Source organism: Corylus avellana, chromosome ca2 (genome assembly GCF_901000735.1).
Source record: "Corylus avellana chromosome ca2, CavTom2PMs-1.0".
Taxonomy (NCBI): Eukaryota; Viridiplantae; Streptophyta; class Magnoliopsida; order Fagales; family Betulaceae; genus Corylus; species Corylus avellana.
The window spans coordinates 5,555,923-5,571,584 of NC_081542.1; the positions used below are offsets into that span (position 1 = coordinate 5,555,923).

General features: G+C 39.7%; 1 protein-coding gene across 1 annotated transcript; it reads left to right on the forward strand.

The window, feature by feature from the left end:
• The first annotated feature begins 2,290 nt into the window (after nt 1-2,290).
• LOC132168921 (mannosylglycoprotein endo-beta-mannosidase) lies at nt 2,291-14,737 on the forward strand. Its single transcript, XM_059580010.1, has 11 exons — nt 2,291-2,514; nt 2,837-2,975; nt 3,290-3,517; nt 3,691-3,749; nt 4,198-4,246; nt 9,252-9,482; nt 10,626-10,795; nt 10,942-11,146; nt 12,586-13,257; nt 13,350-13,577; nt 13,773-14,737. Exons 1-11 carry the CDS (start codon nt 2,369-2,371, stop codon nt 14,568-14,570), a joined length of 2,925 nt encoding a protein of 974 aa, XP_059435993.1. The 5' UTR covers nt 2,291-2,368; the 3' UTR covers nt 14,571-14,737.
• The last annotated feature ends 925 nt before the right edge of the window (nt 14,738-15,662 follow it).

Consider the following 15,662-nt stretch of genomic DNA (forward strand, 5'->3'; position numbering starts at 1 on the left):
ACTAAGACAAAAAGCTTTTAATATCTTTGAAGTTTCAATGATCTTATTGAACTCTTTTTTGGACCATCTCTCTCTATTAAAGCCAAACAATGTATATCAATCTCTTTCTTAATACTTATGGTCCAAAACTATAGATGTCAATCTCTTTCTCAATACGTATGGTAATAGAATATGTATCATAATGTAAATACAATACTATAATTGGAGGACAGCCTATTATTATCTTTTTTTTTCTTTGTATGAGAAGGAATTTCTCTAAGCTTTGTGTACCTACTCATGTCAGATAAATCTTAGATCCATGCAAAGCACTTCTTCATACAAATTGGATAATATTCGAGCTTTGTTGACGGATTAACTTTTTTTGCTTCATTGACAATCACTTTGAAAGTTAGAATAGATGATCCAAGAATGTTTATTATAAAGCTGATGTTGTTAATAGAATCAATTGTAGATGTTTCATTTCCTAAACTTGCTCTTCCTCTACTTGGGTTTCATCTCTAGCCTTTAAAGTCATAAACATCTTTGAACCCACCTTAGTTGGTTAAGTAGGACTGTACAAGCGGTTATGGTTAGTGGTTATTGGCTATAACCGCTAACAACAATCATTATTTTATAACCGGCGGTTAACGGTTATTCAAACAAATAATCGGAAGTTTTATAACCACTTTTTTTATATGGGCTTTTGAGATTTTTAAGTGTTTTGGGCCATCACTAGGCCTATTTTAAACGTTTTTGGGTCAAAGTGTTCCCAACAAGATGAAAAGAATATGTTTTTTTTTTTTGTCGGGCAATGTTATCCAAAACAGTGTCATTTTGGATGTTATATTATAATTATTATTAATATAAAATATATAATATGTATATTTATATTATTATATATAAAGGTATGCGGTTAGCAGTTATTAAATTTTTTTTCCTACCCCTAGAACCGTTAATTGCAATCGCCCTAACATGTTAACGAATTTTTATAACCGCCTACCAAAGTGGTTAGTGATTAGTAATTAACGGTTGACGGAGCGGTTATAAGCGCTCCGTTTAAACACCCCTAGTTGGTTGCATAATTTCCTCAAAACCATACTCAAAGCCACCCTTCAACAAACTTGGAACTTTACCCTGTTCTTACTTGATATGGATAAGATTAGGTTGAGCAGTTGAGTTGGAATTTTATTCAACTCATTAAGATTAGATTATTAAAATTATGATTAGATTATTTAAAATAGAATTAAAATTAATTAAGAGTTTTATCTGCGTCATCTTATTGTATTTCTATTTAAAGATTATATATTTTCAGAAATCCACGATAACATTCAACCCAACGGACCCCCCCACTAGACCCACAGGGCCACTGAGAAATTCAAACCAACAGCCCATGCAACACAGAAAACGACCACCACACAAACACCCACAACCTAGAAAACCCCCCACAGAACCATCGGACCACCGCCAAAGATAGCCAGTAACCCAAACGCACTGTCAATTGATTTTTTTTTTTTTCTTGTTTGATTTTTTTGTTGTTGTTGTTTGTATAATTGTATTGATCAAACACAACAAAAGCAGCAAACACGTGATTCAGAGTGTGCTATAGTAGTGGAGCCACAAGAATTATAGAAGTTGTTTTGGTCTACGTAGAGTTCCCACCCTCACTCACTCGGGGGCATTAACGTTGCTGGCGATCTGGATCGAAATTCCTATAACAGTCTCGTAGGCTTGTTAACCATAATTAATCAAACTCATATAACAAGATCCAATTCCCATCACCAAATTTACAAAAAGATCCCAAGCTTGGATCAAAATTCGCATGTAACCCATCCGCTCCCAAACAATTTATTGTAATAGTTTTCTTTAATGATCTCCGTGGTTAAAGGGCGCCAGGAGCAGTGCTTGGCAGCAGCACTTTTTCCGGATGGTAGAGACGCCACGACATGATAGGGGCAGAAGCTTCTGAGATCTGAGTTGTTCTTTGGAAGATTCTTAAAGGTAAGGAATTTGAACGGTGGAGATTAAGAATGATGAACGGTTGGGATGGTCTTGGGTGAGATAAACTGATAAAGTGGCAAGTAATTCACGGTTTGGGAAAATATTGCTAAACTGGGGAAAATTGTAAATACGTTATACTAAAAGCAACAATTGCCTATATGTGGAACTAAAACGTCGCCGTTTGTGGGCAACACATAACAATAATATATAAGGCGGAGGCGGTAAATAAACAAACGGACACATGCACGTGGCCAATGGATGACCCCGACCCCACCTCCCACCTCTCTGTCTTTCACTGCCGCACCGACAAAGACAAAGCCCTTGAGTCCTGATTGACTTGAAGAGAAGCTCTCATTCGTGAGCGAGTCAGACTCGGTCTAGGGCTCTAGCAATGGCGGAGATAGGGACGACTCGGCTTGACTCGGGATGGCTCGCCGCGAGGTCCACGGAGGTTCCTCTCAGCGGGACCCAGCTCACCACCACTCACCCTCCCTCTGGGCCCACCTCCCCCTGGATGAATGCCGTCGTTCCGGGAACGTAAACACCTATACTTTCTTTCTTTCTTCTTTTTTGATCAAAACGAGCATGAGATAATTCTAGCTAGAAACCATGTCGCTGGAATTTAGGTCTTAGTTTCGTATGGCGGTCCTTCATTTTTCATTTATTTATGCCTCGGTTGATCATACTCATAGAATTTAGCATCCAGTATAGTTCCTAGAAACCAGAAATGGACAGAAAATGCTGTATCTGCATAGACCCACTGTTAATGTCGTAGCTGTTGAGGAACTTATAGAAAAATAAAATAAAAAGAAAGTTGTATTGCTCGAGGGATCCGGGCTAACGGTGATTTAATTGACAGTGTTTTGGCAACCTTGGTGAAGAACGAAGTTGTTCCTGATCCCTTCTATGGGCTGCAAAACGAGACAATTATAGATATTGCTGATTCTGGGAGAGAGTACTACACATTCTGGTTCTTTACAACTTTTCAGAGTAATCTGGTATGCAATTTATTGACATAGAATATGATCCTTGAGGTTTCATTCTACTTGAAATTACTTCTTTTTCTTTTGCAGTGGGTCAGTACTTGGGGTAGTTGGCTAGTGATATTGGGTCAATTTTTCACCAAAGATGGTTTATTTTTATTTTTCTGGAAATTTGTTGTCTGATTTTCACATTTCAAATAGAGTTGGAATTCATCAAACTTGTTTAGAAGCTGGCAGTTTCCAAGCCTGTTTGCTTCTTAGTCTCAAATCTGATCCTTTTTTTTTTCCCTCCCCTATAAAAAAGTGTCTAATTGCTTGACCTTTTGCAGTCAGGAAATCAGCGTCTGGATCTGAATTTTCGTGGAATCAATTATTCTGCAGAGTTGTATTTAAATGGGCACCAAAAGGTCCTGCCAAAAGGGATGTTTAGGAGGCATTCTCTGGATGTCACTGATATTCTGCATCCTGATGGTCAAAACTTGCTTGCTGTTCTTGTTCACCCTCCAGATCATCCCGGGAGAATTCCTTCTAAGGGGGGGCAAGGTGGTGATCATGAGGTTTGTAGCTAAATCGACAACCTATCAATTTATTTTATACCATTTTATTCATTACTATATTTTCATAAATACATGAATATTGGATCTCCTGCAAATCGAATGATGGAGTATAGAAATAAGTTCTGCCATGCTTGCAAAACATGCAATCTAACATTAATTTGCTTTAATGGTAGATTGGAAAGGATGTTGCCACACAATATGTTGAGGGTTGGGATTGGATGGCTCCTATAAGGTGACTGCTGTTACTTTTGATCATGGAGGTGGTTGTTATCAATATTGTCCTTTCCATAATGATATCGTTTCCTCTAGTTTCTCATTGGATTATGGGAGATGGTAGCAGCAGATTGATGATAACACTATTAGAAATTTCCTCTTACAACCAAGCTGCCAACCAAAGTATTATAAGTAACTCGTGGGATGAGCACTCACATGGAAGAATGAATTATAGACATGAAATATGGGGAGGAGTTATTTGATTTATAAGACTTCAAAAGTAAAACACAGTCGGCACTTCCACTTGCATCCTCTGCTGCAGTGTGATTTTCACTTTTAGAATGTGTTTTTTTCTATTATCACCCATCCATTTGTTCACCTGCCAGCTGAGTGCAACCCTATATTTATAGATCATATCAAGACAGAATACTTCTGTTTTAATATACTTGATATATGTGCTATTACAGGGATAGGAACACTGGCATATGGGATGAGGTATCTATTTCTATAACCGGGGTAAGTTATATTTCAAATGCATAAATTCTTTCCATAACAGTAGATATGTGATTAATGTTAATGACATCTGGAATTTCATCTTGTCATACAAGCTAATCAATGCACTGGTGCAGTCATAAGAAGTAGGGCCCTCATGAGCTGTAGATATGCATGCTTATAAAAAGTTGTACTATATAATTAAAAGTTGACACGACAGTCTCTCTCCTCTCAAAACCTCTCTACTCTCTCCTCTCAAACTCTGCTCACGCGTATCCTGTGGAGGCACGTGTTGTTGCGTTTAGCCAGGTGACAGGTGCTGCTCGTGCCTTCGAGCACTTCAGACTGTTGGCTTCCGTTCTATCAAAGCATTGGAGTGCTCTAGAGATTTATTCGGGAAGCTTTGAGTCCCCAAGGTTTGCAGCCATGTGAGCGGCGTGCGGTGGGTGGTTGGGTCGATCCCTTTCGGGGGTGGCTGTGTGGAGGTGGAGCGTCGTTTTAAGGTGGAAGCTAAGTCCTTCTCCTTCTCGGCGAAGCCTGGTATGTCTACAAGTCGCTTGGAGGAAAGAAGGAAAGGGTTTGGTGGATTTATTAATCTAGGGTTTCGATACGCCGATTGGGTGGTGGATACGGTGGAGGAGGCGTTGTTGGCTCAGGGAACGGGAGATTTTGCTAAATCGTTCCGTGAGGAGGTGGAGGTTCTGAGGGTTAGTAAGGGTAGCAATAAGGCCGGTAATTTCTTAGAGGTGGCTGTGTTTGTTGAGGGGAACCAGAAAAGGACTATTTGGCTCCCTAAGGGTCGCAGAGGTTGGGGTTGGCGGCGTTTTGTAAGCGAACTCAGGAAGCTGCTTGTGCTCGGCGTTGCATTGATTTTGACGAAGGTTTCTGGAGGTATTCCGACTAGAGATGGTGCGTCTCCTAGTGCGTCGCCCGTTATCGTGAAGCAGTCAGACCTGTTTCTGATGGCGGACTGGTATGAGGGGGTGAAGGGTGGTGAGGAGACACAAACCCTAGTCAATTGGTTCGAGTTGGAGTATGGTCTGCCGTTCAAGGAGGAAGCTGGTGGTGGGAGACCTACTTAGGGTGGCGGCGCTTCAACGACCTCCTACACCTATATAAGGAGTAACAAGCTTCAATGTTTTATAAGCTAAGCCAAGCAAGAATAGAGTAGAGAAGAAGAAGGAAAGGTTGAGAGAAAAGAGTATAGTGAGATAAGTTTAGTGTTAGGCATATAAGATTGCAGATCACCACAGAGAAGAGTTGTGTGCAATCTCTCTCAGAAATATCTCTTGTAAAGTCTCCCTGTTATTTTCTCCCAAAATAGTGAAATCTCTACAACTCGGTGGATGTATGCAGTATTGGCTGAAGCGCGTATAAATTTCTTGTCTTGTGTGGTTGTTCGTGTTCATAGTACTAATCAAAATTCACTAGTACGGTTCTGTCTTAGGAGATTGGTTTTTAAGTGAGACCGGTGTGACTCCTCCAATCTTTCCTGGGAACGTACCTAGTTGTATCTTTGGTCAAATACTATTTACCGCACTTGTGTATTGTTGTTTTTCTTGACAAATTGGATCCCAAGATCCCGAAGGGGAATTAGCGGTGTCTAATTTCCCAACAATTGGTATCAGAGATCAGGTACTGTACGCAAAATATTGTTCGAGTGGGAGCAATAGCGTCTAGTTTATACAACAAGAAGGATATCCATTCTTGAAGTTACTTCTTCGAGTGACAGCTCAAAGAAGTGGAATCCAAATTACGGATCCGGAGGCTCAATGAAAATTGAGATAAAGCCATTTGACGAAAAGATCAATTTTGGCTTATGGCAAAGGCGGATGCGTGGCGTTCTTGTTCAACAAAGGTTGTAAATTGCCTTAGAAAGACCGGATGCAATGACTTGACCCCGAGTGGTTGGATATTGATCAACGGGCAATCTCTTCTATTGAGATGTATATCACAGATGATGTGTTAAATCATGTGATAGCGGCGACCTCTGCCAAAGATATGTGGGACAAGCTAGAAGCCATATACTTGGGGAAATCCTTGTCAAATAAGCTCTTCCTCAAGAAGAAACTCTTCAAACTGGAGATTAAGGAAGGCGAGGGACATGATGAAGCACATCAACATCTTCAATGCCTTGATCAATGACTTGAACCGAATTGATGTTCAATTCAGCGAAGAAGATCGAGCCTTCTTGTTGCTTGCATCATTTCCAGATTCATATGAGCATTTTGTCACCACGCTCATGTTTGGAAAGACAACTCTCAAGTTCAATGAGATTGTGCAAGACATCATCTCTCATGCGACCATGAAGAAGGCAGATGATAAGTCCACTTTCGGATCTGCTTTGAATGTGGAAAGTAGAGGCAGAAGTTCAAACAGAGGCAGTGGGCATGGAAGGTCGAGATCAAGGACCGGCAGGTCAAAATTGAGGTATCCAAGAAATTCCAACAGCTAGAGCAGTTCAAAAATTGTTGGGTGTTGGAATTGTGCTCAAGAATTTGGAGTGCTCCATCAATTTTGAGGCTAGAGGCTGGAGACCTTCTCTGGAGAAGTGCCAGCGCCGGCGGGGTTGTTTTGGGTCCGATAATGATATTTCCTTTCCACCTGAGGTACAGTAGGGGTTTGGGTTTTAGGGCTGGTGCTAGGTTTTTTTTTTGTGGTTTTAGTTCTGGTTACGGTTGCTTGTAGGGTCTTTTTGGGTTGGGTCACCTTGGGTTGTTTGTTGGGCTTGTGGTGGGTTACCAATGTATACTTTCTTGTGTACTTAGAAGCACTTCGCGCTTTTTTTTTTTTTTTTTTGATATATACAAATCTTTACTTATCAAAAAAAAAAAAAAAGGGTTCATTTCAAATACCAGTGTAAAGCTCCGAAGGAGGCAGAGAGCGACTCTGCAAACATGGTGGCAAATGGAGCGCAAGAGGCCCTGATCCTGTCGGTTGACAGTCCCTTTGATTCTTGGGCGTTGGACTCGGGGGCTTCCTTTCATACGATAGTAATATGCGAAATCTTGGGAACTATGTTAGTGGAGATTTCGGGAAGGTGTATCTAGCTGATGGTACGGCGCTAGATGTTGTGGGCATAGGAAATGTTCGGATCAGAATACACACCGATTCAGTATGGAAGTTGGAGAAAGTCAGATATGTTCCAAAGTTGAAGAAGAATCTGATCTTTGTGGGACAGCTTGATGATGAAGGGCATGGCATTCACTTCTACGGGGGTAAATGGAAGGTCAGTATGGGAGCTAGGATTATAGCTCAAGGTGAAAAGACTAATACCCTCTATATGACCACAGATATGAGGGATACTATTGTTATTGCGGATGCAAGTACTGATGCAGATCTGTGGCACCAAAGGCTAGGCCACATGAGTGAAAAAGGGCTCAAAGTTATACACCGGGTTCAAAACATTTTGTTTCGAGAATGGGATCCTTTTGGAATGGACTGTTCCAGGAACTCCACAGCAGAACGGGGCGGTAGAACGGATGAGCCGAACACTAACAGAAAGAGCCATAAGCATGCGCATTCAGTCAGGCCTACCCAAGCAGTTTTGCGCTGAGGCAATCAATACAGCAGCCTGCCTCATTAATCGAGGATCATCAGTTCCGTTGCTCAACTTCAGTTGGTCTTCAGGCTTGAGGACAAGTGGACGAGTTGCAGTAGAGGTTATGACGATTTTGCGGAGATTGTTGAGATTCAAACTCATTAGACTCAAAGTGGGAGATTGTTGAAAATGGAGCCAAATGAGTAAACAATGGTAGTATTTTCTAGAAGACGTCAAATGAATAGTATAAGGTTGTTGCACCAACCATTTTTAGAAGACGTCAAAGGAATAGTGCATGGTTGTTGCACCAACCATGTACTATTCATTTGACGTCTTCTAGAAATGGTTCTGCGCTCGTTGAAGAAGTTTCTGGAGAATTTTAGGGCTGATGTGGAGCAGGTCCTTTCTATCAGGCTTGGCTTTAAGCCCAAATCCTTGCGTGGCTTTACGTTGAGGATTGGGCCTAAGGTTAAGTTGAAGAAGGTCAGGCCTCATCACATGGGTTCGGTTTCTGGGGTATTTTCGGATCTGGATCGGATTCTGGATTTGAATCCGGTCCTAGATCTGGATCCGTCCTGGATCTGGATTCGGTCCTAGATCTGGATCCGGTACCGGATTCGAGTCCAGGACTCGAATCTGGTCTTGGATCTGGATTCGGTCCCAGTCCTGGATCTGGATCCGGTCCTGGATTTGGATCCGGTTCTGGACCTAGATCCGGGTCTGGAGGCGGATGTGGGTGTTGTTCTAGTTTCTGGGCTGCCTTTGGGGATCTACAATGCTGCTGCCAGTGCTGTGGAAATTGGTCTGACCAAAGCCCAACAGTAGCTGATTGAGTGGTTGAAGGAAGGTGTAAAGCACGATGAGGAACAAATGGTGTTCTTGAAGGTCATGGTAGAGGACACTTGTCGGGCAAATAAGATTGCACGCCCCCCGGATTGCGATGAGGAGTTGGCATTGATGCAGAAGGTGTTACCGGATTTAATGGTTGGGCAGCCTAGGACTAAGGGCAAAAGAGAGCTTTTAAATTTAGAAAGCTCCATTAAGTACGGTATAACTAATGGGACTTCTCGGGGAAGGAAGGGCAAGACTATTATGTAGTAGCCCTTATGTTTGTTCGGGTGGGAGGGAGTTTTTATTGTGTTTGCTCCTGTTTCTCTGGGTTTTTTTTGTGGGAGCTCCTCGTGAGCATAGGTTTGTTTTGGGTCTTATTTTGGGTCTTTTTGTGGGTTTTCTTGGGTTGCCCTTTGTATACTTTTTGTGTACTCGTGGCGCTTTGCGCTCGCTCTTATACCCCCTGTGTAATTGTGTTGCGCCCTTTTGGGCTTTTTTATATATACATTTTTACTTATAAAAAAAAAAAAAAAAATGTTGTACTGCATATTCCTTTTTCCATCATAGTTCCTTATAACATTGATTCTTGGTCATGCAAGTTCTGCAGCAGATTCCATGATTAAGTTTCAGATACTGATGGCTTAGTATTTGGTGCAGCCGGTGAAAATAGTTGATCCCCACTTGGTTTCGTCCTTTTTCGACAATTACAAGAGGGTATATTTGCATGCTACGACAGAGTTGGAAAATAGAAGTGGCTGGGTTGCTCAGTGTTCTTTGAATGTTCAAGTGACAACGGAACTTGAGGGAAACGTTTGTCTAGTAGAGCATCTTGAGACTCAAAATTTGTCAATCCCTGCTGGATCACGAGTGCAATATACATTTCCAGAGGTCAGTGGTAGTGTGCATTCTTACTAATCTTAGCAGACAATAGACTTCTTTCTGCCTGCCTCTTTGCAAAGCATTTCTAAATTTTACTTTTGTTTCAAGAAAAATTTACTCAGTTGTCAAGGGTAAACTTCTTTTATTCTTGTATCTTAGTTTTTAAATTTATGCATCTCTGGATTCCCCACACGTGAAAATTCAAGAAAACAATATTAGATTGGGTTGGAATTCTTGCACAATTGCATTTCCCAGACATGAAAAAGGAAAAAAGAAAAAAGAAGAAGAAGATTACTCTGGGTTGTTGTTTAGGCCGGCTTGGAGTTTGTGTATAGGAACTGGGCTATGTGAGTTATCTACACCCTTCTGCCAATTGAAGTGAAGAAGTCTTGTTGACTTATTCTAGCATCTTAGGCAACCAGTAATTGTACTCACCATAGGAATCTGTTCGGTAATGTACACTAACTCTTTTGGTGCTAGGACAATCTTCCTCATTCTTCTGACTATGGAGTGTTTTACCCTCTTTTTTTACTCTAGTTATTCTGCTCTTAGCTAAAGGATTGCTTTTGTTCCCGCTCATTAATACGCTCTTAGGTCTTATCTGTTTGATTGGTTCATCCTGTTATATATAATTCTCAGTGTAGCTTGGTCAACTAACAGATTTTTGCCTGGACATGTCCTAAAATGTGACTATCTTTGGTTTCTGCAGTTTTCCTTGTTGGTCTGTATGTAGACTGTTTATGATACTCATATCTTCCGGTTATGATTTGGCAAAGTTAGATATCAATGTCAGTGTTTTATTAAATATTAATATGACATTGTACATTTAGGTACCCAACTTCCTTCTTAGTTCAGTACATTGATATTGTACATACCATTTAAACGAGGCAAAAGCATGCAACACCTTACCTGGGAAAAAAAAAAGGGAACAGAAAAAAGTAAAAAATTACATATTGACCCTAAAAATAGAAGGAAAATAACCTTTCTTTCTAATCTGTGTCTTGAACTCTCCAAAGTGGAAATCTGGAGATGTGTAATTTAGGATGACCAAGCATTTGGAGCATCCATTTATTATGGACTCCGATAAGTTGCATTTATCTAGTTACTTACTGTCAGTACTCCTGTCGATGTGCTAATGGTGTTAATTTGCAGCTTTTTTTCTACAAGCCCAACTTATGGTGGCCAAATGGTATGGGAAAACAATCCTTGTACAACGTACACATTACTGTTGATGTGAAAGGATACGGGGAGTCTGATGCGTGGAGCCATCTATTTGGAATGCGGAAAATTGAGAGCCATATTGATAGTGCCACTGGTGGAAGGTATGGCTTTATACATATAATTCATAAATGGCCTAGCTTCTCCTGCCCCCCATACCCGTTTCATGGTTTCCTTCTACAATAAACATTCTACATTGGTTTCGATTTTTGATATTATGATCTGTATTCTTCACATTTTTGATATAAAGGTTGTTCAAGGTCAACGGGCAGCCTATTTTTATTCGTGGTGGTAATTGGATATTGTCAGATGGGTTACTACGGCTGTCAAAGAAACGTTACAAAACAGACATCAAGTTTCATGCTGATATGAATTTTAACATGCTTCGCTGTTGGGGTGGCGGATTGGCCGAGAGGCCAGAATTTTATCATTATTGTGATATTTATGGTCTTCTGGTAAGCTATGCCTCTCTCTCTCTCTCTCTCTCTCTCTCTCTCGTGTGTGTGTGTGTGTGTGTGTGTGTGTGTGTGTGGCGTGTTTTCTTCCCTTTGTGCATAGTTGGTGGGTGGGAGGCATGGAGGTGGGTTTGAGTGAAGTTTGGACAAATCCTGGAAGTGTTCAGATTCATCAAAATTTGTATGAAGTATACTGAAGGTTTCATTACTTGACACTTGCAGCATAAGATGTATAAAATGCTTAGGGATCTTTTCATTTTATCATGGAATTGTATTAGCAATGCCAAGAATATTTTGATACATCAGTTATCTGGAGAAAAATTTTATAGACTGAAAGAACCTAACAACTATAGTCTGCAGTACTTTTCCAAGAACACGGGTATTCTTGCGACTGTATAAGGTGAGGGTATGTTGATCATTTAAATCAGTCACATGATAATGGTTAAATATTGTTGATTTTTGTAACTATTTTCAAAACTATTAGGGCAAATTATCAAAAAAAAAAAAGAAAAAGAAAAAGAAAAAGAAAAAAAAACTAGTAGGGTATCACTGATCTAAAGTTTCTGCAAATGTTTTCAAAAGTTGGTTATAACCGGAATAACTTTTGTTGTGGGAAGAAGTAAACACACAAGCAACCCCAGTTTTGTGAGCAAATTCTTTATTTTCTTTGCTATAACTCAACATTACTTGTAATTCCAATTTCTCTTGCTAAATACATGGATTAGCACCACCATCATCATTATTATTGGACTTTGATCTCCCTTTTGGGCCATACACCCTGTTAGATAGTTGGCTCTTGTATCTTTTCGGCCCGCCTCTGCCTTAGATTAGACCTGATATATTTCTAGCCACCTTCTTGTTCTTGCAAAGCTTATTCAACTTTAATAAAGAATTCATTAGTATTGAGTTCTTTGTTTCCAGAAACAAACCATCTTAATCAAATTATTCTATCTTTTCCTTAACTGGAGCTACCCTTAGATTTTAGTGAATGCATTCATTTTGTATGCTATCTTTTATTGCCACTACCAATTTTTTAAAAAGGGGACACGGTCTCTAGATAGAGCTAAATCGAATAATGGATTCTTGTAGTCAAGTAAATTACTTAGGATAATTGCTTAATTGATTTCAGTAGTACTTTTTAATTGCCAATAATCTACTTAAGCATCATTTTTCTAGAAAAAAGTTATTTGATCATTTTAAGCTGTTTTATATAGTGCAGTAGGATTCTCTGGCACTTCAATTTTGGTACGCCTCCTTACTTGGTAAATGAAGCTTTGAAATGTTCCTACAAGAGTGTATTCTGTGTTGCTTTGTGTTGAAGCTAAACTACAGATTTGCTGAACCTCAAGATTCTAGTGTACCACTTTGGATTTGATATTTCAAGTTAATGCACCACACTCTGGTATAACTTGATCCATGTGCCTGATCTGATTTTGTAGGTGTGGCAAGAGTTTTGGATTACTGGAGATGTTGATGGACGAGGTGTCCCAGTATCAAATCCAAATGGTCCCCTGGATCATGATCTTTTTCTGCTATGTGCAAGAGACACTGTCAAGCTTCTCAGGAACCATGCTAGTCTTGCTCTTTGGGTAGGTGGGAATGAGCAAGTTCCACCAGATGACATCAACACAGCTTTGAAAAATGACCTCAGACTCCATCCTTATTTTGAACTTTCCAATGAAACCAGCACGTCCTTAGAAGATTCATCCCCAGTGTTGAAGGATCCTAGCCAATATCTTGATGGTACTCGTGTTTACATCCAAGGATCCATGTGGGATGGGTTTGCAAATGGAAAGGGGGACTTCACAGATGGCCCTTATGAAATCCAAAATCCTGAAGACTTCTTCAAAAATAATTTTTACAAGTATGGATTCAATCCTGAGGTTGGTTCTGTCGGGATGCCTGTTGCGGATACTATCAGAGCAACAATGCCTCCAGAAGGCTGGAAGATTCCGGTGTTGAAGAAGCTTCCTGGTGGGTACACAGAAGAAATTCCAAACCCCATATGGGAATACCATAAATACATACCCTATTCAAATCCAAAAAAATCTGTTCATGATCAAATTGAACTTTATGGTACCCCAAAGGATCTCGATGATTTTTGTTTAAAGGTAAATCAAAATCTTTCTGTAGCTATTCCAGTAGACTTTTGCATTGTCTCATCTCTGTTCTTGCAGTGACTAACTTGAAATGGTCATCTTAGGCTCAACTGGCTAACTACATTCAGTATAGAGCTCTGCTGGAGGGCTGGACTTCCCATATGTGGAGTAAATTCACTGGTGTCCTGATTTGGAAGACACAGAATCCTTGGACTGGTCTTAGAGGTCAGTTTTATGATCATCTCCTTGACCAAACGGCAGGTTTCTATGGCTGTCGCACTGCTGCAGAACCAATCCACGTCCAGCTGAATCTGGCTACTTATTTTATAGAGGTAATTTCCACACCAATAAAAGTTCTAATTCATTAGTACGGATTGAATTTTGAAATTCAATGCATAAAAAGTTGATCGAAAATTTGCAAATAGGCTCATAGTTCATTTTCTTTTGTGCTTCTGTTTTTCTGTTGGGGGTGGGCGGGGAGAGGGGGAGAGAGTTGTGCAATTGTTTTCTCATCGTGCCTTAAACAGGTTGCCAATACTACATCAGAGGAACTATCTAACATAGCCATTGAAGCCTCAGTCTGGGATCTGGAAGGTTCATGTCCTTACTACAAAGTTTTTGAAAAGCTCTCTGCGCCACCCAAAAGAACAGTGTCCATTGTTGAGATGAAGTATCCAAAGTCTAAAAACCCAAAGCCAGTGTACTTCCTTCTCCTCAAACTCTACAACAAATCAGACTACAGCATTATATCTAGAAACTTTTACTGGCTACATCTGCCAGGTGGAGATTACAAGCTGCTGGAGCCGTACAGAAGGAAAAAAATACCCCTCAAGATTACATCTAAGGCTTTCATCAAAGGGTCCACTTTCGAAATTGAAATGCATGTTCAAAACACATCCAAGAAAGCTGACTCTAAAAATTTGACCTATTTGAACAATTTCATGGCTAGGCAAGGTAATGGTGATTTTGATATGGCCTCGGTGGAGCCTGTACATAGTGGGACTGACGAAAAACATGAGGTCGGTTTGTTCCGGAGGATTTACAGTTTTTTCGCGAAGGAAAACGACGGCTTAAGGGTTGCCGAAGTAAATGGGCAAGATGTAGGGGTTGCTTTCTTCCTTCATTTTTCTGTTCATGCTTTGAAGACAGACCGCAAAGAAGGAGAAGACACGAGAATTCTTCCTGTTCATTACTCGGACAACTATTTCTCACTAGTGCCCGGTGAGGTTATGCCCATCAAACTCACTTTTGAGGTCCCTTCAGGTGTCACCCCTCGAGTTTCCCTGCATGGCTGGAATTACCATGGTGGGCATACTGTTCATTGAGCTTGGTAAAGAGTATTTATTATGTCTTGTCAGCAATCTTGTGAAAGCAATAACTCTATAGAACATAATCCCAAATTACACACTCAATTGTTTGATTTGATTGACTTTTGTCACTGAAAGTTTCACCTGTGATACCAGGAATAAAGCGGCTAAATCAATTGAGAGAACCTTCAAATCTTTCTACCAGAGTCATCTAGTTTTTCTTAAGGGAAATTCCTCCATAACTATTATGTTTATGAGATATGGTCTTGAGCCTGACCTACTTGTTCTATCTTACAATTTAAAAGGTCCATCTTTAAACACACTAAAAAAATTCAAAATTCACCGAGGTACGTACACTCCCACCCTCCCTCGTAATTATTCCACAATGTTGATGGAAAATTTTTAGCTCCTAACAACCCCTGGATTAGTATTTGTTAAAAATAAATAAATGAAGGGCGATTGTGATCGCCATATCAACGATAAAAATGTGTCATTTCTTGTTGTTGTTATTAGATTGTTTAATTTTTTAAAAAGATTAATGGTATGCACCAAACATTTATCCCACTTAGTTGAATATAACACAACCAATTAATTTTTTGATTTCTTATTTTTATTTTAACAATGGCTTATTGACGGTATCACATCAATAAAGTAAAATAAAAGTATAATTTCTAGCATTTTTCTTTTAAAAAATTAATGAGACACTGGGAACGGAATGGTTACTGTTGTGAAACTCATTTAGGGTGCATTTGGGATTGTGATTTTGCAAGAATAATCTGCGTTTTTAAAAGATATCGCAAAACGTAAGACGTTTGACATTGCGATTTAAAAAACACTTAATTTAAAATAAGATAAAAATCTGAGATTTCAATAAGCAGGTTAGGGGGTGCTTATTTGAAAATATCCGAATTTAAACTAAAATCACGATTTCGCATAAAAAATATTTGATAAAAAATTACTTTTTAACATGTTTTACCAACGCTTTTACAATTTTAAAAAGTAGTAATTTCAAAAATGCAATTTTTAAAATCACAATTTTTAAAATTGCACTTATTGAAACCACAATCGCAAACGGACCCTTACTTGGATCAGTGAGCCCTAAGTTTCCTA